Here is a 22,587-nt window from a genome sequence, read left to right on the forward strand (position 1 = left end):
CGTCATGTGGGACCCAGAACGGCGGATCCGCTGGTAAGTATGGGGTCTCTGGGGGGCGCTGTGACGGGCTTCGCCGCGGAATATTCCACGGCGGAGCCCGTCATGCTCGTGTGCAGCCGGCCTTAGAGAGGATATAGGGAATGAATGTACATGCTCATTGTTTCTGGATCATACGAGCCAGAAGCTTGCGAGATTTGCTACCGAACTCAAAAAAGTGCCTCTTACATTTCATTAAAGCCACTTTTGCTTTTGTGAGACAAAGAGAATGTATCCATTCTTTTAATTGAATTAGCTCTGCCCCAATATTCCTATCCAACAATGAATTTTGTTTTTACTCTAGAGCATGAATTCGATACAACAATGCTATCAGGATGGTCACCCTTTCTTTCTTCAATCTAGAGGCAATTTGAATACAGACTCCATGGATGAAACATTTATGTGTTTCCCAAGTAGAAAAGTAACATCTGAAGTTACACTGAGCTCAAAATATACATTGAGGGCTTTAGAGAGCTCAGTTATCATTTGGGGGTCCTGTAAAAATGATTCTTTCAGGCGCCAATGGCCTCTGAAAGGATGAACTGTTGGCAATTTAATGACTAAAGAGTTAAGGGCATGCCTGAGAACAATATATTGTCTATTAAAGCATTTGAAAGCTGGGCAGTTGTGAGTGATGTAAAAATAAGTAATCTATCCTAAAGTGCAGGTTATGGAGTGCTGAGAAAAATGTGTAGTCTTTAACCACAGGACTATGTATACTCCAAATGTCTGTCAATTGACATTCATCTAAAATGTTACTAAATCTTTAGTGTATAGATCTGAAAGACTAGTATGACCTTGAGATAAATATACCAGAGGTTCAACAGGGATAATAAAGATCCCCCCTAGTATTAGGTTGCCCTCTCTAAATTCCTCCAAATTTGAGGAACTCCAAGAAGGTAAAATGCTCCCTGTAAGACTTTCAGTGAGCTCACTGCATAGAAGTGGCCCTGTTTTTGTAGGATAATATGGGGTGGCACCATCTATATGAAACACCAGTTGATTTAATTGCCTCCAGTAGAGGGCGTACCACCCTACATTTGGCTAATGTCAATCTAGCAAATTCAGGTAAAATAGTAATTTTTGAGCCCTTGTAGGTAATCTTGCCCAGTTTCCAGGATCTCCATAAAATATCTTCCTTTTGCTTATAGAAATGTACCCTGCATATCACATTATGTGGATGAATAGGATCTCTTGTTCTAGGGCCAGCACGTCTGTGGACCCAGTCTAGTTCTATAGGTGGCCTCTCAAGTATTTGAATAATAATGGCGACAACCATATTGTGAATATTTTATGCAGAATTGGGTCACCTGCATATTAATCCTATCAATAGAAGTAATTTCTGAGAAAGCAAGGTTACTTTTAAGTTTAAGTGACATCGCTCTTTCAGTCATAGATTGCTTAAATAAGTTTATTTCTTTCAGCACTTTTGTATGATTCTCTTCTATGTGGGAGAGCTGATTTTCTAGTTCTGATCTTGCTGGTAATTTCTGTACTATCTCCCACAGTGCTGTGAGAATATGTTCCAGTGTGAGTGAAAATGAGCTGAGTGTACATTGAGGTGTCTTCATGGAAACAGTAGCATCAGTATGATCCAGAGGGAGTGGAGATGTGTTGAACGTACCTTGTGGTGTATGTATGGGAACAGTAGCATCAGTTAATAAAGAGATGTAATAACACTTTTAATAGAGGTTTGCTTTGTGACACTAGATGATGAGGTACCTACAATAACAGATCTAGACTTTGCTATTCCTGAGGTGAATGCTTTCTTCCTATGAAAAAAAGAGAGGGGCATGTTTGTTTGGGAGTCTGCAGGGGATGCCAAGGTAGCTGTATTATCTGTTAGTGAAGATTTTATTGTCTGGGGGATGAATGGAGGTGCTGAATCATTTGGGGCATTGATCACCGCCATGCTTAAGCCTGAGCTTCCACCGGTTTCCTCAGTTTATGAATGAAAGAATCATCTGATAAAAATATTATCTGATGTCTCCAAAGTGGTCTTATACTTTTTCCCTTTGGCTATGTAAATTTCAGATAATTTAGGTGAGTCTTGACTTAGCTTAACTGTTATGTGGTCCAGAAAACACGGATCTCAGCTCCCCATGCTACCATGCCGAAGCTACAAAACCCCCTGGGATTATGAATATTATTTACCTTCAGTAAAGTATGGTTACCATATGGGGTGCATAGCCAATGCATATGCACTAGAGATGAGCGAATGTGCTCGGCCACGCCCCTTTTTCGCCCGAATACCGCGATTTTCGAGTACTTCCGTACTCGGGCGAAAAAATTCGGGGGTCGCCGTGGCGGCGCAGGGGGTTGCAGCGGGGAGTGGGGGGGAGAGGGAGAGAGAGAGGGCTCCCCCCTGTTCCCCGCTGCTACCCCACACGCCGCCACGCCTCTCCCCGCCCCCCGGCGCACCCGAGTACTTTTCACCCGAGTAGTGAAGTACTCGAAAATTGCGGTATTCGGGCGAAAAAGGGGCGGGGCCGAGCACGTTCGCTCATCTCTAATATGCACCTCCCGTATGTTTATGTATTCCTTCTAAACAAGTGATGGACATGGGCTTATGACCAGCATCTGACCCATCAAGCCCAATTACCCTACACTACTTAATGCACAACCAGATGTCTGAATGTAGGGATACATGCTAAAACATAAGAAACTCACAAAGAGAGGTATCTGCACAATGTATTTATTATGTACATTTTGTTCAGCTGAAAAACGATGACATACAAGTTCAAAGTGTAATTTAATATTATATATATATTTTGTAATATTTTTCAGTATTCTGGATTCCATGCGGAGAGATCAGAGTCAGATCATGACAGTCAATGGGGTGGCAGCCCTTTAACAGACACAGCTTCACCACAACTTATAGAACCAGTAGAAAGGCCAAACTCCCAGCAACATGATGTCTCATGTGCATATAGACAATATCCTGACCGAAGTGCTTTGTGTTTTGGACTTACCTTTGACCATTCAAGATTAAGTGATGAAAGACACCATCATAGTCAGTCATGCGAAAGTGGAAGATGCGAAGCTGGTAGATACTTTCTAGGAAGTCCACAAGCTGGAAGAGAGAATTGGTGGGGTTCTCGATCAACTCTCACTTTGCCTAAGTCATCTCCTGAAAGCAGAGATGGATATGAGAACACCATGCCTCATATAACTTCTGTTCACAGAGTACATGGTAAGGAAATTTAATAAGTTTGGATGATAGTTTACATACACATGTAATAGAACAGTATACCATGTTTACGTATTCATTTCCCGACTGAATCGCACGAATATACTTCATTTGGTCACAAATTGGTGTCAGCCATTGGCAATGGCCACAATTGGTGTTTGAACTGATTGCAGCTATTAGCTATTTAGATGCTGTGGTCAAAGCTGATTGTGCATCTGAGGGCCTCTCTAGCACTCTATCCGCCTCCTCCACAAATTGATCATAGGGTGTTGATGCATTAGTATGGCAGTCTGGGGACTAGTAAAGGCTTTCTGGTCTGCCATTCATGAATGCCTATTAAGCCCTGACTTTGGCAGGGCTAAATGATCAATATTGAAAAATTCTATATACTTCAATACTTAAATATTGCAGTATATAGTACAAATGATCTCATGGTCAAAAGCTAAAATCCCCTATGGAGATGTAAAAACAGAAAACATAATGTTTAAAATAAATAAGAAAAAATATTAAACGTTTAGAAAAACCTTTTCACATTTTTCAATGAAAGAAAAAATGAAAAAAAAAAAAAACTGTTGAAATCTTTGCATTCACAAAAGTCTGAAAAATGAAGAATGCCAGAATTACCCAGTCTCCCTCAAAAAATGGAATTAAAAGATTTATTACGCACAGATGGTTCTAATAAAAACTACAGCTTGCCCCACAAAATAAGCCATCTGAGTGCCCAATAAACAAGGAAAATAAAATATGTTATGGATCTCAGAGTATGGCGATGAAAACAATTTTTGTTTAAAAAAACTTTTTTTTTTCAAACAAGAGTAAAACAGAAAAATCATATAAATTTGGTATTAGGGCTCATTCTGACGAGCACTATTTTCCCATGGAAGCGGTTTCCAATAGGTCCCTATAGAAGCGTTCACATGGCCGATTGTTAGATGCGCAGAAACAGCACATCTAACAAAGATAGGACCTAAGAGTGGAAACTTGCATGTCAGCTCCAAGGTGCGCGCAAAGATAGGACACGTCCTATCTTTGCTGCGTGCTTTCCATAGGCTCCTATGGGAGCCTTGAAAGCATGCAGTACGCACCTCGGATCGTGTGAATGGGCTACTTCACGTAGCTTGAAGTAGCCCGTTTACTCGATTTTTTTAGCACTATAGCAGCACTGTTTTCTCGCTTCTTAGCAGCGTAAATACAGCGCTCATCTGAACGAGGCCTCAATGTAATCATGCTTAACCGTAAGATGGAAAGCACATGTAACTTTTACTGCACTTTGAACATTGTAAAAATGAACCCCCCCAAATAGTTACTATTGTATTTTTTTTCATTTCGCCCCACTTAAAAATATTTAAGAGATATTCAGCATATTAAATAGTACCATTTAATAATACAACTTGTCCTGCAAAAAAAAGCTCTTCACAGCATAGGTCAACAACACCTGATCAGCAGGGATCTGCCACTCAGGTTTAGCTGTCACCCTGTATGGATCGAGAAGCAGATGTCTCCTTACATTGTGCAGTGGTACATTATGCAATGGATCAGTGTCATAATGCTCTGTCTGCAATAGCATGCTAGCCTTCTTGCTTCTTATAGGGTGACAGCTTGCTTGGCAAACAGCCAATTGGCCTGGGTTCCAGGTGGTAGACTCCCATAAATCAGCTGCTGATTTAAGGTCTGGAAAACCCCTTTATCGTCTGTCTCACTAGGACAAACCATTATGGGTGTAAGTACCTTATAAAAGGTGTCCCCACACATGCCCTTATTCTGTTATCTATTACAAAGAGAGGCTTTCTGGAGGCGGGGATTTTTAAATCCCTGGCCACCACAATGCAGAAGAAGACTGCCGGGATGGGGATAATAGCCAGACAGCACTTCTAGGTGAGTTAAAGGGGTGGTCTCGCGAAACCAAGTGGGGTTATACACTTCCGTATGGCCATATTAATGCACTTTGTAATGTACATTGTGCATTAAATATGAGCCATACAGAAGTTATTCCACTTACCTGCTCCGTTGCTAGCGTCCTCGTCTCCATGGCTCCGTCTAAATTCGCCGGCAGCTTGCTTTTTTAGACGCGCTTGCGCAGTCCGGTCTTCTCCATTCAGCACGAGCCGCTTCAGTGTGCTCCCCGCTACAGCTCTTCTGCGCATGCGCAGACGAGCTGTCACTGCTCGGGAGCGCGCTGCAGTGGCCATTCTGTACCATCCTCTGTTAGAGGAAGGTGCAGAAAGTGGAGCTGCCCAGCGGAGAAGCCCAGCCCAGCCCAGCAGCCCCGAGAAGCGTCTCAGGTAAGTGATGGGTCGGGGGGGGGGCTGCCGCTGCGCCGGGGGGGGGCTGCCGCTGCGCCGGGGGGGCTGTCGCTGCGCCGGGCTGCGCCTGCCGCTGTGATGGGGGAACTAGCGCTAGGCCGGGGGGGGCTGTCGCTGCGATGGGGGGGCTGTCGCTGCGATGGGGGGGCTGTCGCTAGGCCGGGGGGGGGCTGCCACTGCGATGGGGGGGCTGTCGCTAGGCCGGGGGGGGCTGCCGCTGCGATGGGGGGGCTGTCGCTAGGCCGGGGGGGGGCTGTCGCTGCGATGGGGGGGCTGTCGCTAGGCCGGGGGGGGGCTGCCGCTAGGCCGGGGGGGGCTGCCACTAGGCTCCGGAACCTAGCGCTGGGCTCCGGGGCCTTCACCTGGGCTGAGGGTCTAGCGCTGGGGAGCCGGGGGCTAGCGCCGGTTACCTGCTGCCTGGCGGTGGGCGTCTGGTCGGCGGCTGCGGGGCGTCTGGTCGGTGGCTGCGATGCGTCCGGTTGCCATGGAGACACAGCTGGCGGCGTCTCGGGAGCGCGCACGTCGGGCTGCAGCGAGCGACGGGGAAAGAGCCGGCGGCCATCTTGAGGAAACTTTTATAAGTTGCTGAAACGCTGGAACGGTAAGTACGAACCAGCTAGAAATGTCATTTACAGGGGGGCTTAGTTATGTATGCTTAATGGGGGGGACTGGGCAAAAAAAAAATTTAACTGCTTCCTCGAGACATCTCCTTTAATGTTTTTTTTGTTTTGTTTTTTTCTATAGCTAGGGATGATTTTCAGGGAAGGACTTATATTTCTTCATTGCAGGGGTTGCCTTCATCTCATAGCTTTTAATGGGGCGGCAGCAGCGCGAGCCCCATTAAAAGCAATGGGATGGCATCGCTCTCCTCTCCCACAACTGTGATAGCTGTGGCAGGGGATTCTTTCGTACCCGCTGCAGTCCCCTCATCACTGAACACTGTGACAGTACTGTCACAGTGTTCATTGATGAGGGAACCTTCGTGGAGCTGCTGCTCCAGTGAATGGGCAAAGTTTCAATCGTACACCTTGCCCAATCACGCGTTTTCTGCTCATGCGAGCAGCCTTTTTTTTTGCGCACATAGGCGCACAAAACAAAAAAAAGCTCGTCTAGATGAGGCCCTGTTGTGATTTTTCCAGTAAAACACTTTCTATGTGTTAGAGTGTTCTTCCAGTAATAATTGTAAAATCACATGCAGATTTTTTAGAAAATGGCAAAAGGTCAAATACTTGTAAAACGAAGGAAAAAGCTCACATTTTTCCTGTGCCCACTGGTCCAGTCCCACAAGCTCCTGTTGCAGTCCAATAATGTTTATTATTCATGTCAATCACTGGCCTCAGCGGCCATATGCCATTCAAGCAGGCATTGAACTGATGGTTCTGGAGCTGTAGGTCATTTAAAACTGCCGTCATACTTTATCTTTGTTTTACACGTGCATCTGCAATCTTGCCATTTTGTAAGAATCTCATTAAAGCTTTTCAACAATGCAATATAGTTAATTCTGAGCTTTAACAGCAAAGACACTGAAGCTGTACACCCCTGTAACTGACTGTAAATATCAAGCAGCAGCATAGAGACCTGTGCAGTAAAGGCTGCTGCTGACTGTCAATGAGACAGTGCACGAGACTATTTTCTTCTGAAGCTTTACTGTCACTTGTAATAGTGTGTAGCAAGGGTATCTGCTGTAGCTCAGAGACAAGAAGACCTTTGAACATACGTGGAAAGATAAAGCGTTTAGTGAGAACTGCAGCAACTAATTTTATATTTATAACTGCAGAAATACTTTCATAATTCTGAATTTAATTGAGTTCCAATTTTGTGGATGTCCTTAATTATCAAAAATGGGAAGGAAATTCATCTCAAGATAAAAGGGAAACCTTCCCACATAATGTTGTTCTTCAAGGAATATTTCCCTTCTCAATTGAAAAGCATATATTTTCTATTAGGTTTTGATATCCAAAATTTCAGTTAAAATGAATTCTGGGATGTTACAAAATTGACTGTTGCTTCTCCTTATTCAGGTAGAAGTCATTGGGATGAAGACAGTGTTGTCAGTTCTCCTGACCATGGTTCTGCAAGCGAATCAGGGGATCGTTATCGTACTGAGCAATATCAAAATCATGAACCAAGCAAAATTGAAACACTCATTCGTGCAACTCAACAAATGATAAAGGAAGAGGAAAATAGGTTACAGCTACGTAAGTCTAGTCCAGATCAGCTAACTCCTATCAACGGCACCTCAAAAAGAAATTCAATTTGCTTTGTCAATTACCAACAATCCCAGTTAACTGGAGTTGTGTGCCGTGGCCCATCTGTTTCTAATTCTTCTCCTTGTGATCATCTACAGCAAAGGGATGGCAAAATGTTAAGTCCAAGAGACAATGAATATGAAAACAGTCCAACAACTCTGTCCAGAATGAGCAGTCCAAATTCTGAGAGAATTTCAAAAGCAGGAGTAAGCATAACAAAGGACTACTTACATACAAATGTGTCCCCTCAACAAACAGTGGACCATTCCACCTCCCCAAACTACTACAATGCCCATCGTCCATACTTTGATAAACATGCTTACACCATTACTGGATATGCTCTTGAGCACCTATATGACACCGACTCTATTAGAAACTATTCATTGGGCTGCAGTGGCTCCCATTTTGATGTAACTTCTCATTTACGAATGCAACAGGACCCTGCACAAGTGCACAAGGGTACATCAGTAATAATTACAAATGGAAGTTGATGTTTTATATGACTTATCTTTATGCTTCATATGCTTTACATAAAAAAATTACATTTTCATGTCATTATTACCAGCATCTAATGACTTATGGTGCACTGGATGTAACAGCAAGAAAAACTAGGCTTGGTTTTGTATTTAGGATGAAATAATAAAGTTCAGAGGACTTTTATTTTACATATCATATGTCTATGGTAACCAGTCATGCAGTCTTGGAAACTGAAAATACGAATTTCAGTGTTGCAGGCTACACGTTTTTGCTAATTACACTTGCATGTAAATAGAGACATTCTCAAAAAAATAAAACACAAATAAAAAACAAACAAAACAAAACCCCTAAAACTATGCATATGGAACTTGAAGCAAAGTTGAATGTACAACTTTATGTATAAACAGGCACAAATGCACATATGTTTGTATGTTTATGATTGCAAAATCAGAATTAGTTTTTTTTTAGCACAATAGTACATTTGCTTAACCTGTAGTCCATTTTCTGTCTTCTAATTACTTGAAAGGTTTGTATACACTATATTCACATTAGATAACTGCATTGCTTGTTTCCACACACCCTTAATCATATTATAGTAACCATGTCACTGCAGTAGAGTTTGCAGGCAAAATTGATATACATTGACCGTATTACATATAAACACAACCAACAGATGTTTGTTTATTATTAACCTTTTTTAAGAGTGACCTGGATTTACTCATTTTAGTATTTTGTCTCTACATAATTTATCCATCATGCTACTTCTGCTAGAGGAGTTACAGTATTGTAAGAATTCAACAAATGTCTTTTGCCTGAATAGTTTTTTCAGCAAGCATACTATAATAATTACAAATATCACACAGTTGTATATATGGAACTTATATATTTCATTTAAACTTTTAAAGGACATTATAAATGAACCGGTCAAGAGAGAAAATATATCCTGGAAATCCTATGTTTCCAATATTACTAAATACATTTCCATGCATAAAAAAGATTTTAGGTTGGTACCATATGTACTGGAATTTGTATCTGGCATATTATGTATTCTAAATATGTTATCTTCACTTTCATTTGTCCAAATTGTTGGTTCCAATATATAGATTCTGTGTCTTCTTGCTCAGAATATATTGTATAGGAATTTTTAACAATTTACATCTTTCATAAGAAACAGATTGATGGAACTGACAGTTATGCTTGTAATATCAAATCTCTGCAAAGAAGAACTGCTTTAATTTAAGAACAATCTTTTTGTCTAGGTGGGAAACTAAATTTGGCTACATAGTCTGAACATCTGCCCAATGAGTTTTAATTTCAGTATGTGGAAGGAAAATCTGCTAGATCATTACTTGTCACTCTTAATATGAATGCATACATGGGGTTCCTCTAATTACATATCATCTATCTACACTGAATACCCAACAGTGAATTTTCCTGCACTTGCAATGACTTCACAGACCAGTCAACATAACTATCATCACTGTTAGGCTAGGCTCACACTTTTTTTAACTTCCTTTTTTCATTTTTGCAGATTTGTTCTAAAAGAAAATCAAAAAGAAGGATCTATTTATTGATAGAGCTACAGTATTCAGAAAATGCAATATGCTTGGAGTATAGGTTCTGTAAATACAGCTTGATATCAAAGCCTGATTTAACCATTGATGAGATTTTGTAAATTTAATTTGATCAGCTTTACAAGAATTGATAAAAAAGAAAATCAATGCCAGTGTGAGCCTAGCCCAACTAATAACAAATTTGACTATTACTTTTTAAATGAAAGCAGCTATGTGAAATTACACTGTCCTTTGTTAAATGACTGTCCCTATGAAGCAAATAAGAAAGGTCACATAACATAATACTGTTATAATTTTAACAACATTTTTCCAACATGTTAGAAAACTTGAGTTTTTTTATTTACAAAACTGTAATAGTTAGTGTATTAATATTATATAGGGAGCAATACTGTTCATAGTTTGCTCTTAGAGTAGCATGTAAAATAGTTAATTGAATATTAGAGCACTGAAGAAACTGAATAATTCTTCCTACTATTGTAGGGTAAAAAGTGAACAAGACACATCACTTTTAATCAAAAGAAAACTAAATATATTTTCATTACATCAAATATATACGTTTTAAGCAGCTGGGCATATTTATGTATGTACAATAATGTGCTCAGCAGCATATGAAAACTAAAATGTTTTGGGCATTTTAAACCATACTGTAGCTAATTGGACAAACAATCACATGTTAAAGTTAGAGTTTCTCAAGGTACACTTTTTATATCTTCAAACCATAATTTTAAAATATTTTCGGTAGAAATAATGCATATTTTCTGTTTTGCATGCTTTGTTCTGCTCTATAATTCAAATCTAGATAGCTTCCAGTGCTTGTATGGGCCTAATTATTCACTCCAGCCTCAACCTTCCAGGGTGTAAATGTACTACCTAAAATACCTAAAGAATAAGGTTAAAATGAAACAGAAATACACACAATATTTTCCTTTCTAATAAAATAAATGAAGTGCATAGTTTTATTACATAACAATATTTTATGATGCCCCTTTAAACTTGGAAAACTGTATCTTTTTCATTGGCCTCAACATCATATTATATCTGTATCTTCATACTTGGAGTCAAAAACATTTGAGAAAAACAATTGAGTACATTTTTTGCAGTTTCTTTTTACAGAATGATAAGACATTTTCCCAGAAATAGTGGGCACATTTAGCAGTTGACTGCACTTTAAAATCAAAGGTGTGTTTATGTTGTGAATAGGACGGTGTCTCACATTAGAAGATGATGGCCAGTTATGTTTGCTTTTTTGACTGGTGCCCTTAAATTGCATTGAAATATTTATAAGGGCAGATGCTCAGCCTCAAATGTCTGATCAGACATGCCTTGCAATGTATATTTCTAGTGACATTGTACAATATTACCTGTAACTTGAAGTATCCCTTTGGAATTTCATGTAAAAAATCTGACATATCTCTTGTTAACATACCTTGCAAAGTGTTCCCATTTATAATTATTTATAATGTAAATAACTTTCTGAGCTCAATTTCAAGTTAATTGTGCATAAAATGTATTTATTATGTGAAGATTTTTTTGGTTTGAAATATAGTTAAAAATATTTATATTGTGTTGATTTCTGTCTCTGATTAATTATTTCTATCTATACATCCTTAATATCCCAATGTAGGCTAAATAACCATTTCTTGGGAAATTTGAATTGAATGCAAGTTTACAGCCTAATATAAATTATATCCTTCCTCAATAGTATTAAATAGGCCAATTCTGAGAGAAAAAAAATCATGTATTATTGGGGTATTCTCCTCCAAAGCAGTATCTCTCAGAGTGTGAGCCTCTGGTAAGGTTTGGGACTCTGTCTATGCCAGGCAGTAGCGCAAATAGAGAATTCCAGGCATATTGTACTGGTAATTGATTCTGCTAATTCCCCCTTCCCTAATGGTGCCACAGTGCTGCCGGGGAGGCAATTTGTCTTTAGTTTAATGTTGTATGAGCCTCGGAAAGCAAATTTAGTTTATCTGAGCCTTCCTTTTAAATTCTGGAATCAGTGTCTGTCACTAGTGAAGCTCCGACTTTAATATGGTTGAGTATAAAATGTTGAGAAGGTATTGCTTGCTGAATCCACTCTATGAGGGGCATAGAGTGCCTGTGAATGTATAACATCACGTTGCTGCATGCTTAAGCCCTAAGGAGACAATGAAATCTGTAGAAAAACAGCACAGGGAAAAAAATTAAATAACTGCTGTTCTGTCCTGTGCATGTCTGTTTTTTTATAGGATAAGGTTGCGTTCACATTGCCATGAAAATTGTGCAAGATTTGTGCGATGCAAGACGCACAAATCTCACATGAATGTGAACCCTGCTCTTTTTTAAATGGGATCATATACACAAGCAGCATGTCCTATCTTTGGGCATTCCCTTGGAACGCCTCGCCCATTGTTTTCAATGGGGCCAGAAAATACATAGTATGACGTGCGATGCAAGGTTTCTCAATGAAAACAATTGGAAAGACTTGCAAATCCTCCGTCGGAGGATCACAGCTGTACTGGAGTGATGGGAGGTGCTTTTGACACAAAACCACCTCACATCCACAGGGACATCAAACATGCTATATCAGGGCGAATTTAATGGCCTGATATCACTCTCGGCCGTGTGAAACTAGCCTAAATATGCAATCTTCAAAGAGAAATTTATAAACCCCTGTTTGTTTTACAGGGGAAACTAATATTTTGCTTACATATTCTGATGCCAGTTTATCCTTCTTGGTGCTGTCAAGTGCTGTATTGTCATGGAGGCTTGGTGTGTAATAAAAAGTATGTGTGGACTGGACAATGATATAGGTGGTGATTCGAATCCTCACAGTGAACCATTTAACTATCTTGCTTTGGATTCAATTTTTCAATTTTAAATATAATTAAAAATATGAATCCAATTTTAAATATAGGTATAAAATTGTTCAGCTTAAAACAATAATGAAAGATCTATAAATTAGGCCGCCTGCAAACGAGCGGGTCGGATCCGGCAGCGAGAATGCTTGCCGCGGGACCCGACCCGAGAGCTTGCAGGGACGAGCGCGTACTCACCCGCGCCTGGCGGCCCCGGCTCTTTCATGTGCCGGCTGCCGCGCAGCCGGCGCATGCGCAGACCGGAGCCAGCGGCCGGGTGAGTGCGAGCCCCGCACAAAAATAGGACATGCCGCGGTTTGTTTGCCGTGCGAGATTTCGCGTGGCCAAACCGCGGCCGTCTGCATAGGAGTGCGTATTGTAATGCACTCCTATGCAAACTTTCAGTGGCGGAAATCCCGCGGCAGTATTTCCGCCCGTGTGCAGGCGGCCTTAGAAGAGATCCCTACATTTTTAGAACGTGAGCATTGTACTATTGCAGCAACAGAAACATGTTCAGGTAATTACTAGTAATTTTGAGGAAATTAAACAGTACCAGTGTTTCTGGTAGCGCAATGCACAACACAACTCTGCTGCATGCTCTGCTACGTTGCTTTCACATATGACCTGCACGTGATTTACAAACTTCAGTTGCTCATTAAGGAGACATGTTCGCTCATTGTTTTTGCATATCTGCTGCACGAGATTTACAAACTTCAGCTGGTGAAGTCGTGGCTTGTCGCTGTGTCATGTAAACTGCATTAGTTTCATGGTGGCAGTGAACCCTCTGTGGTGACAAGTTTGCATAACAGTGACAGTTTGTTTCAACACTGGACAACAGTTGAAGATTAGATGAAGCAAAAAGAAACAAAGAACAGGCAGCAGGTTTTTGGTGCAAACAGCAGACTTTATGCCTCCATAGGAATGCTTAGATGGTTACCGCATCATCACATAAAATTGCAATGTTTTGACCACATCAATCAGTCTTTGTCAAGCCTAGATTAGATGAAGGCTGGACTGGTGTTGGCTGAGTTAGCACTTAAGATAACATGATATCATGTTCAGGAGATGTGAAGATAGTGGTGAGGGACTATGCTTCAATGTTGATGGTCAATGTGCTCTGCCAGCTATGTATGTGTACATTTGTGAGGTGTTATTTATTGGAGTCTCCACAGAGGTGTCAAGCTGTCTTCCAACCAACTACAAACTGCCAAACTGAGTACTGCTGTATCCATAGCACTTGAGGCTGTGGGGGTTTATGGGTGATGTAGTCCACCCATAATCCTTTATTAAGCTCATAGACCATGTGACTGATCACATAACAGTGACATCATCACAGGTCCTGTGAGCACACGAGCTATGTATGTGTACATTCGTGAGGTGTCATTTATTGGAGTCTCCACACAGGTGTCCAGCTATCTCACAACCAGGTATAAACTGTCAGACTAAATACTGGTGTATCCATAGCAACTGAGGTCGCAGAGGTTTGTGGGGGATGTAGTCTGCCCACAATCCCTCATTCAGTACACAAGGAGGATAAAGGACCTGTGATGACGTCACCATCATGTGGTCAAGGGCAGAGCTAAGATCCAGTAACTGACATTCAGGTGCCGTCAGGCTCTGCATCAAACTGTAAGGCCTCATGTCCACGGGGAAAATCAGGCCCGCTACGGATTCTACATGGAGAATCTGCAGCGGGTCCCTCCTGCCCCGCGGACATGAGCGCTGAAAATAACAATAAATAAGAATAAACTCACCTCCCATCCGCTCCGTTTCTTCTCTTCGCTGCGGTGTCATCTTCTCTGCGTCGCGGCCGGATCTTCTTTCTTCGGCTCGGCGGATGTGCAGGATGACGTCGGTGACGTGCCCCGCGCATGCGCCAGCCCGAAGCAAAATGATCCGGCCGCGACTGAGAGAAGATGGCGCCGCGGAGAAGAGAAGAACCGGAGCGTGTGAGTAAACTCTGATTTTTGTCTCCCGCGGATCCGGACGGCTCCCATAGGCTTCAATAGAAGCCCGCGGGAGCCGTCCCCGCGGGAGACCCGCATGAAAATGGAGCATGGTCCGGATTTTTTCATGCTCCATTTTTTTTAAAATCCCTTTTATTGACTATCCGCGGGTATTTATCTACCCCGCGGGTGGTCAATGCATCCCTATGGGATGCGGATCCGCGGGCAGAAGAAGAGTTAAAATCCGCTGCGGATTTTAATTCTTATTTTGCCCGTGGACATGAGCCCTAACACACACAGACAAATGGACAAGTGGTCGCTAGTAGATTTATTTGTGGATTTAACTTTGGAGAAACTCTTAGGCAACTCTGAGTCATAGCACTTTTTACCGTGATTAGCACAGCACCCCGAGCTTTGCGCTAACTACTGTACAATGCTTCCATTGATTTTAACGGGTGTTCTCAGACCTGCACTCAAACGCAGCGTTTCCAACGCTGTGATTTTTTTAGCGCTGTCTGTTCTATTTTTGCACATTGTAGTGCTTTTTAATGCACCTCATCACCCATCACAATGATAAATTGTGTTAAAATGTGCTGTCAAACACTGTGAATGTGTTAAAAAAATGCCGTCCAAAATCTTGGTGAATGCCACGATTTCAAGCAGCGTCTTATGAACACATATGAGAGTTGCCTTACTTGTCGCCCCTGAAAGTAGCTGAGCACCTGGGGCTAAATTAGTGGTCATTATCTTGACGCACTATGTAGACATTAAATATCCCCACCTGCTCCATAAGAGGGACATACAACACATTGGTCAATGGCCAATGCCTAGACCAGAAGCATATATTTACATGCCAGGCTTCTTTACACAGACTCCTTTTTGTCAAAAATATAATTGCATGTCAGCAGAGGAAAATAAGGATTAAGTGCAATTTTTTTCCACTTAACTGTAATTCACAAGTCGCAGCTGCTTTGTAAGAATAGAGGCAATCATAAACAATACCTATATTATGTAAAGCAATGCAGGGCCTCCCAAAATCCAAGAGTTATCCAGTTGCACCAAGAGGTTTACTTAAACAATGGCCCGCTGTATTATTCTAAGCTGCAGTGAGGTAGCAAACTAACAATAGAACCTTTAAAATAGCTTTTTTAAAGTTTGGCTGCTGTATCTGGGGGAATGCACTCATGCAGGAAGATTTTATATAGGATTCATAGTCATTTGAAATCTAGCATCATAAAGAGCACTTTAGTTGCTTCAGCTGAACATAAACAAACTGTATGCTGATGGAAAATACATTGAGTTAACCTAAAGTGGTTCTATAGATTACGTTAGTGAAAAAAGGCAAGTACGCATAGTACTCCATAATGTGACTGCAGGGAGGCAGAATTTTGTTTACATCTTCACTTGTGTTGCCTGCAGCACCAGTCAGCTGGACTGGCTACTATTATGTTTTCCTGAACTCCAGAATTGGGAACACCAATTTTTCACTATCGCATTTAGAGGCATTTGTAAGCTTCATATATGTGTTTGCAGTCATTTAGAGCTTGAGCTACAGTACCAGCCACAACCACAAACGTATAGACGTTGCTGTGTCAGCTAGTACAGTGAAGGGGCTATGCTACTGGATATGCTTTTTTAACTTTTCAGCTAGCGTTCAAGTTTGCCGAAAACCACTGCTAGCTCCATAAGGCTTGCAAATAAACCAGACTCATGACTGAACACACTTGATGTTTCTCTGTTGGGGGTTCTTTTTATTTTAGTTTAACAAAAAAAAAAACAACACCATCAACTAAATAAACTACAATCCCTGGGCTGCATGATATGTGAGAATAGAAGGGCAGCTTGTATATTTGTTAACTGCCCCTCTTTGGTGTAATGTAATTGAATTCTCCTCACCCCACTGCTAGAAGTGTAAGGCCTAGAAATATTCACCACGCAAAAGCATAGTTTGTCTGTCTAATTTGCTTTTATATATGGTGAAAGCAGCAGAAATATACCCTCACCGAATGTACAGACCACATTTCGTATAGGCATATAACTGTGATACAGCTTCTTTCTCTGCTCCCTCCAATAGAGCGCCATTTAAATTCTCTGCTGGTATGCAAGCTTTCACTCCAAGCAGGAATGTTTCCTCTGAAGAATATCTGTTGCTATTAACAACAGGTCATGTATTGTGTAGGCATATAAAGGTGATTCAGCTTCTATATCCTGTGCTCAGCTGTAAAATAGCTGCTGTTTACACTGTGCCTATGCTATATGTATAGGTCATGTGATGCGGGCATCATAGAATGGTAGAGTTGGAAGGGACCTCTAGGGTCATCAGGTCCAACCACCTACTCAATGTAGGATTCACTAAATCATCCCAGACAGAAGTCTGTCCTGCCTCTGTTTGAACACTTCCATTAAAGGAGAACTCACCACTTCAATGAGTGGAACAGGTTGCCACAGGATCACCCTCACTTTTAATTTTGTTTTTCGAATATCTAATGTGTGTCTCCTCCTTTTCAGTTTTATCCCATTGCTTCCAGTCTTTCCTTGTGCAAATGAGAATAGGCTAATCCCTCTGCACAGTGACAGGTATTTGTAGACAGCTATTAAGTCTCCTCTCAGCCTTCTTTTTTGCAAGCTAAACATTCCCAGATCCTTTAACTGTTTCTCATAGCACATTATTTGCTGACCGCTCACCATCTCGGTAACTCTTCTCTGAACTTGCTCCAGTTTGTTTATGTCTTTTTTAAACTGGGGTGCCCAGAACTGGACACAGTATTTCAGATGTGGTCTAACCAAGGTAAAGTAGAGGTGGATAATTACCTCATGTGATCTAGACTCTATGCCTCTCTTATTACATCCCAAAATTGTGTTTCCCTTTTTGGATGCTGCATCACATTGTTGAGTCATGCTTAGTCTGTGTTCTATTAGAATACCCAAGTCTTCTTCACATGTGCTGCTTAACCCAATTTCTCCCATTTGTATGTGCTTTTTTTCATTTTTCTTGCCTAGATGTAAGACTTTGCCTTCCTCCTTGTTAAAAACCATTCTGTTAGTCGCCGCCCATTGTTCAAGCTTTCTAGATCATTTTTTAATCCTCTCTCTCTCTTCTCTAGTGTCAGCCATTTATGACCACTCTTTGAGTACGAATCGATCACTCAGCCAGTTGTGAATCCACCTAACAGTTGCCTTGTCAATCCCATATTTGGTCATTTTTTCAATAAGTATGGTATGAGATACTTTGTCAAATGCTTTACTAAAGTCAAGATATACTATATCCACCGCATTTCCCTGATCAACCCAGTCAGTGATTCTGTCATAGAGGGAAATTAGATTAGTCTGGCATTACTTGCTTGTTACAAACCCATGCTGGCTCTGGTTAATTACTCCATTTTTATCCAAGTACTTGCATACATACTGTTTATTAATTTGCTCAAATATCTTTCCCGGTATAGAAGTCAGGCTCACAGGCCTGTAGTTTCCTGGATCCTCCTTCTTCCCTTCTTTGAAGATAGGGACAACATTTGCCCTTTTTCAATCTTTTCCTGTTCTCCAGGAATTTTTAAAGATTATGGCGAGTCGTTCAGCAATTACCTCCGCTGCTTCCTTTAGTATGTTAGGATGTAATTCATCTGGACCTTGAGATTTGAATTCATTTAGAGAAATATACAAAATAGGAATTTAAAAGTTAGGCCTTCTCAACATTATTCTTAACCAAATCACCAGTTTCATCCTGTAAGCATTCAATAGCATCTTTGACTTTTCTTTTGCTTTTGACATATCCCCCAAATCCTTTTTTTTGCTTTTGGCCTCGGTTGCAAGCCTCAATTCAATATTAGCTTTTCTGGAACTCGCCCTACAATTTCTGCAGACCGTATTATATTCTGCTTTAGATATTCTTTCTTCTTTCCATTTGATAAATATATTTTCTTCCTTTTTAACATGTGTGCAAGTTCTGTGTTCATCCATCCTGGTCTCTTTAAATACTTCCCATTCTTTCTTCTTTTAGGGATTGTTAACGATTGTGCTTTGAGAATCTCATTTCACAATATTTCTTAACCTTCTTGGACATTTCTGTCCTTAAGAACATCCAGACATTGGATTTCTCCTACCGTCTTTTTGAGTTCATTAAAATCTGCCTTTCTGAAATCCAACCTTGAGTTCTCTCCTGTTTATCCAAAATTCAAAAACAGCATGATCATTGCCTCCTAAAGTCCCAGACACCCTCCTTCCTAAACTATTTCCTCCCTGTGGTAAGTATCAGGTCCAAGATAAGCAGATTCTCTTGTTTTCTCTTCTACCTTTTGGAAGATAAAGTTGTCAGCAGGAGTAGATAAGAATTAGTTGGATTCATTACTTTTACCTGAGATTCCCAACAAATGTCTGGATAGTTAAAATCTCCCATGATCACTAGGTCATGCTTTTTTGAGAGCTTTTCCATCTGATGTAGAAAGAGTTCATCAATATCTTCTGCTTGCCCAGGTGGCCTATCGTAAATGCCTACAATAGACACTATTGTAGGCATTTACTGTTATTTACTTTCTGTTGTTCTCTCCTTGTATTCTTACCCAAACAGTTTCTTCAGAACTACCATGCTCTGTAGCTTGAATCTCTGGGGAGATGAATGTTTTCCTAACATACAACGAAATACCTCCTCCCTTTTTTTAGGTCTGTTTCTTATAAATAAGTTGTATCCATTCATCTTATTACATTGTAATTAAATATTAAATAAAATTAAAAGAATGTAGAAAAACTGAGAAATAAAGAGGTGTACCCATCTTGGCAAACATGGGAACCCTGCTGTGTATAAGGTGGTCGAAAGGATGGAAACAAGTAAGTGCAGCTGTGCTATACTGTTTTATCTGAGCTAAAAAGTAGAGTAGGCAGTCATGCTCAAGATTACTAACCTTCTGTAAATTCCAGGACAGTGCTTAAAAATAGGGAAGTTTTTTCCATTGTCTGTGAAAAACCTTTATGTGTCCAGGATTTTTTTGTAAGCTGAAAAATCTAGTACAAGTTGTTGGGACTGTAATTATTATCATTCTAAAGCTCACAATAATTACTACAGACAAAACTACACTGCTAAAAATAAAATAAGGGAACACTTAAATCATACATTGGATCTTGCTGAATAAAAGATTCAAGTTGAAAATCTTTATATAAATTGTGTAATTCATTAAGAACAAAATGACTTATCAACAGTCAATGGAAACCACAATCATCAACCAATTCAGGGCTCGATTCCAAATCAGCCAGAAAATCACTTTGCATACATTTTTATCATGACAGCTCATAATGTGACTCATAATTGTCTATGGACCCAACTTGCCTGTATGCACTTCTGACAATGTTTGAGCATTCTCTTGCTAAGATAACAGATTGTGTCCGGCGGGATTTCCTTCCACATCTGGATCAATGCATCAGTGAGCTCCTGTGCAGTTTGCTGTGCTATTTGGTGGCATTAGATACACTGATACAAAATGTCCTAGAAGTTTTCAATTGTATTCAGTTCTTAGAAGTGAGACAGCTAGTCAATGGCATCAATGCCTTTGTCATCCAGGGACTGATCGTAACATAGTATGTAAGGCCGAATGAAGACAATGTCCATCTAGTTCAGCCTGTTTATCCTCCTATGTTGTTGATCCAGAGGAAGACAAAAACCCCAAGAGGCAGGAGCCAATTAGCCCTTTTGGGGGAAAATTCCTTCCCAACTCCCTAGTGGCAATCAGACTAATCCCTGGATCATCCTCTAATAGTTCCTACCTGCCTGTATACCCAGATTAACAATTAACCTAAGATTTATATCCTGTAATATCCTTCCCCTCTAGAAAGACATCAAGTCCCCTTTTAAACTCCTCTATAGATTTTGCCGTCATCACATCCTCAAGCAGAGAGTTCCACAGTCTCACTGCTCTTACAGTAAAGAACCCTTTTCGGTGTTGGCAATGAAACCTGCTTTCTTCTAGATGCAGAGAATGCCCTCTTTTTACCGTCGCAGTCCTGGGTATAAACAGATCATTGGAGAGATCCTTGTATCGTCCTCTCATGTATTTATACATAGTTATTTAATCGCCTCTTAGCCGTCTTTTTTCCAGGGTAAATAATCACAATTTTGATAGCCTCCCTGGGTATTCCAGTCCTCCAATTCCGTGTATTAGTTTAGTTGCCCTTCTTTGAACCCCCTCAAGCACTGTAACATCTTTCCTGAGCACCGGTGACCAGAACTGTACGCAGTATTCCATGTGGGGCCTAACAAGGGCCTTATATAGTGGTAGAATAATGTTCTTGTCCCTCGCCCCTATACCTCTTTTAATGCACCCCAAGACTTTATTAACTTTTGCAGCAGCTGACTGGCATTGGTTACTCCAGTTTAATTTACAATCCACTAGTACCCCCAGGTCTTTTTCCATATCACTTTTCCCTAGCAGTAACGGATTTAGTGTATATTGGTGACATCTGTTTCTCCTGCCCATGTGCATAACCTTACTTTTAACATTGAACTTCATTTGCCATTCTTCTGCCCAAGTCTGCAGCTTATCTAGGTCTGTTTGCAGCCATGTATTGTCCTCAGTTGCATTGATAATCTTGTATAATTTTGTGTCATCTGCAAATATTGATATTTTACTGTGCAGCCCCTCTATCAGGTCCTTGATAAATATATTGAACAGAATGGAGCCCAATACTGAACCCTGTGGCACCCTGCTAGCGATGGTGGCCCAATCCGAGTATGAACCGCTTATTACCACCCTCTGCTTTCTATCTCTGAGCCAATTCTTTACCCAGATACACACGTTTTCACCCAATCCGAGTTGCCTCATTTTATATATCAGCCTATTATGCGGCACGGTGTCACATGCTTTAGAGAAGTCCAGATATACAAGATCAATAGACTCTCCCAGGTCCAGCCTAGAACTTACTTCGTAAGCTGATCAGATTGGTCTGACATGATCGACCCTTCATGAACCCATGCTAGTCAGGAGTTATTCTGTTGTTCTCCTTGAGGTATTCTTTGATGGAGTCCCTCAGAAACCCCTCCAATATTTTTCCAGTTACTGAAGTGAGACTTACCGGCCTGTAGTTACCAGGCTCTCTTTTGGACCCCTTTTTGTATATTGGAACTACATTGGCAATGCGCCAATCCAGTGGTACAACCCTGGTCCTGATTGTATCCATAAATATTAGAAATAGTGGCCTAGCTATCACATCACTTAGTCCCCTTAGAACCCTTGGGTGTATTCCATCTGGGCATGGTGATTTATCAATTTTAATCTCCTTTAACCGATTCCGCACTTCCTCCTGCGTTAGGTATGTAATATTTTGTGAGGGGTTCATTTTGTTCCCCTGCATCTCATGTGGCATTTCCTTTTTGTTCATGAATACACTTGAAAAGAATAGGTTTGCCTTCCCCCCATAGTCTTCTATGATTTCTCCTGCATTATTTGTTAAAGGGCCAGTGCTCTTGGTGCAAATCCTTTTACTGTTAATATAATTAAAGAGTAGTTTAGGGTTGTTTTTGCTCTCTTTGGTGATCAGTCTTTCTGCCTCCTCCTTAGCAATCTTGATCTTTCCTTTGCATATTTTGTTTTTTTCCCTGTATGATTTTAGCTGCCTTCTTGCTTTAGTAGTTTAAACGCTTTCTTTTTTTTTGTTTATTGCCCCCCTAACCGTCTTGTTGAGCCACATTGGTTTCCTTCTACTTGAAGTTCTTTTATTTTTAAAGGGTATGAACTGCTCACATGAGGTGATTAGGATCCTTTTAAACTTTACTAAAGTTTAGTTTATTTGTCGCTCCCTGATAAGGCTTCTTATTGGATGACAGCTGGAAGCTAATTATATTGTGGTCACTGTTCCCCAAGTGCCGCTCAACCTGCACCCCCATTATTTGGTCCGGTTTGTTAGTCAATACTAAGTCCAGAGTGGCCCTCCCTCTAGTTGGCTGCCACACAAGTTGGATAAGGTAGTTATCTTTAATTGTTCTTAAGAATTT

The 22,587-nt window shown here is 40.8% G+C and overlaps 1 protein-coding gene across 1 annotated transcript in view; it reads left to right on the forward strand.

Moving 5' to 3' along the window:
- The window catches only part of SIM1 (SIM bHLH transcription factor 1), an 81,043-nt gene extending 72,070 nt beyond the window's left edge, over positions 1–8,973 (forward strand). Inside the window, exons 10-11 of the mRNA XM_066591390.1 lie at positions 2,824–3,229; positions 7,551–8,973. Of these exons, the coding sequence (XP_066447487.1) occupies positions 2,824–3,229; positions 7,551–8,269 (1,125 nt within the window). The 3' untranslated portion in view covers positions 8,270–8,973. The remainder of the gene's footprint in view (positions 1–2,823; positions 3,230–7,550) is intronic.
- Positions 8,974–22,587: the final 13,614 nt, after the last annotated feature.

Source organism: Eleutherodactylus coqui, chromosome 1 (genome assembly GCF_035609145.1).
Source record: "Eleutherodactylus coqui strain aEleCoq1 chromosome 1, aEleCoq1.hap1, whole genome shotgun sequence".
NCBI lineage: Eukaryota > Metazoa > Chordata > Amphibia > Anura > Eleutherodactylidae > Eleutherodactylus > Eleutherodactylus coqui.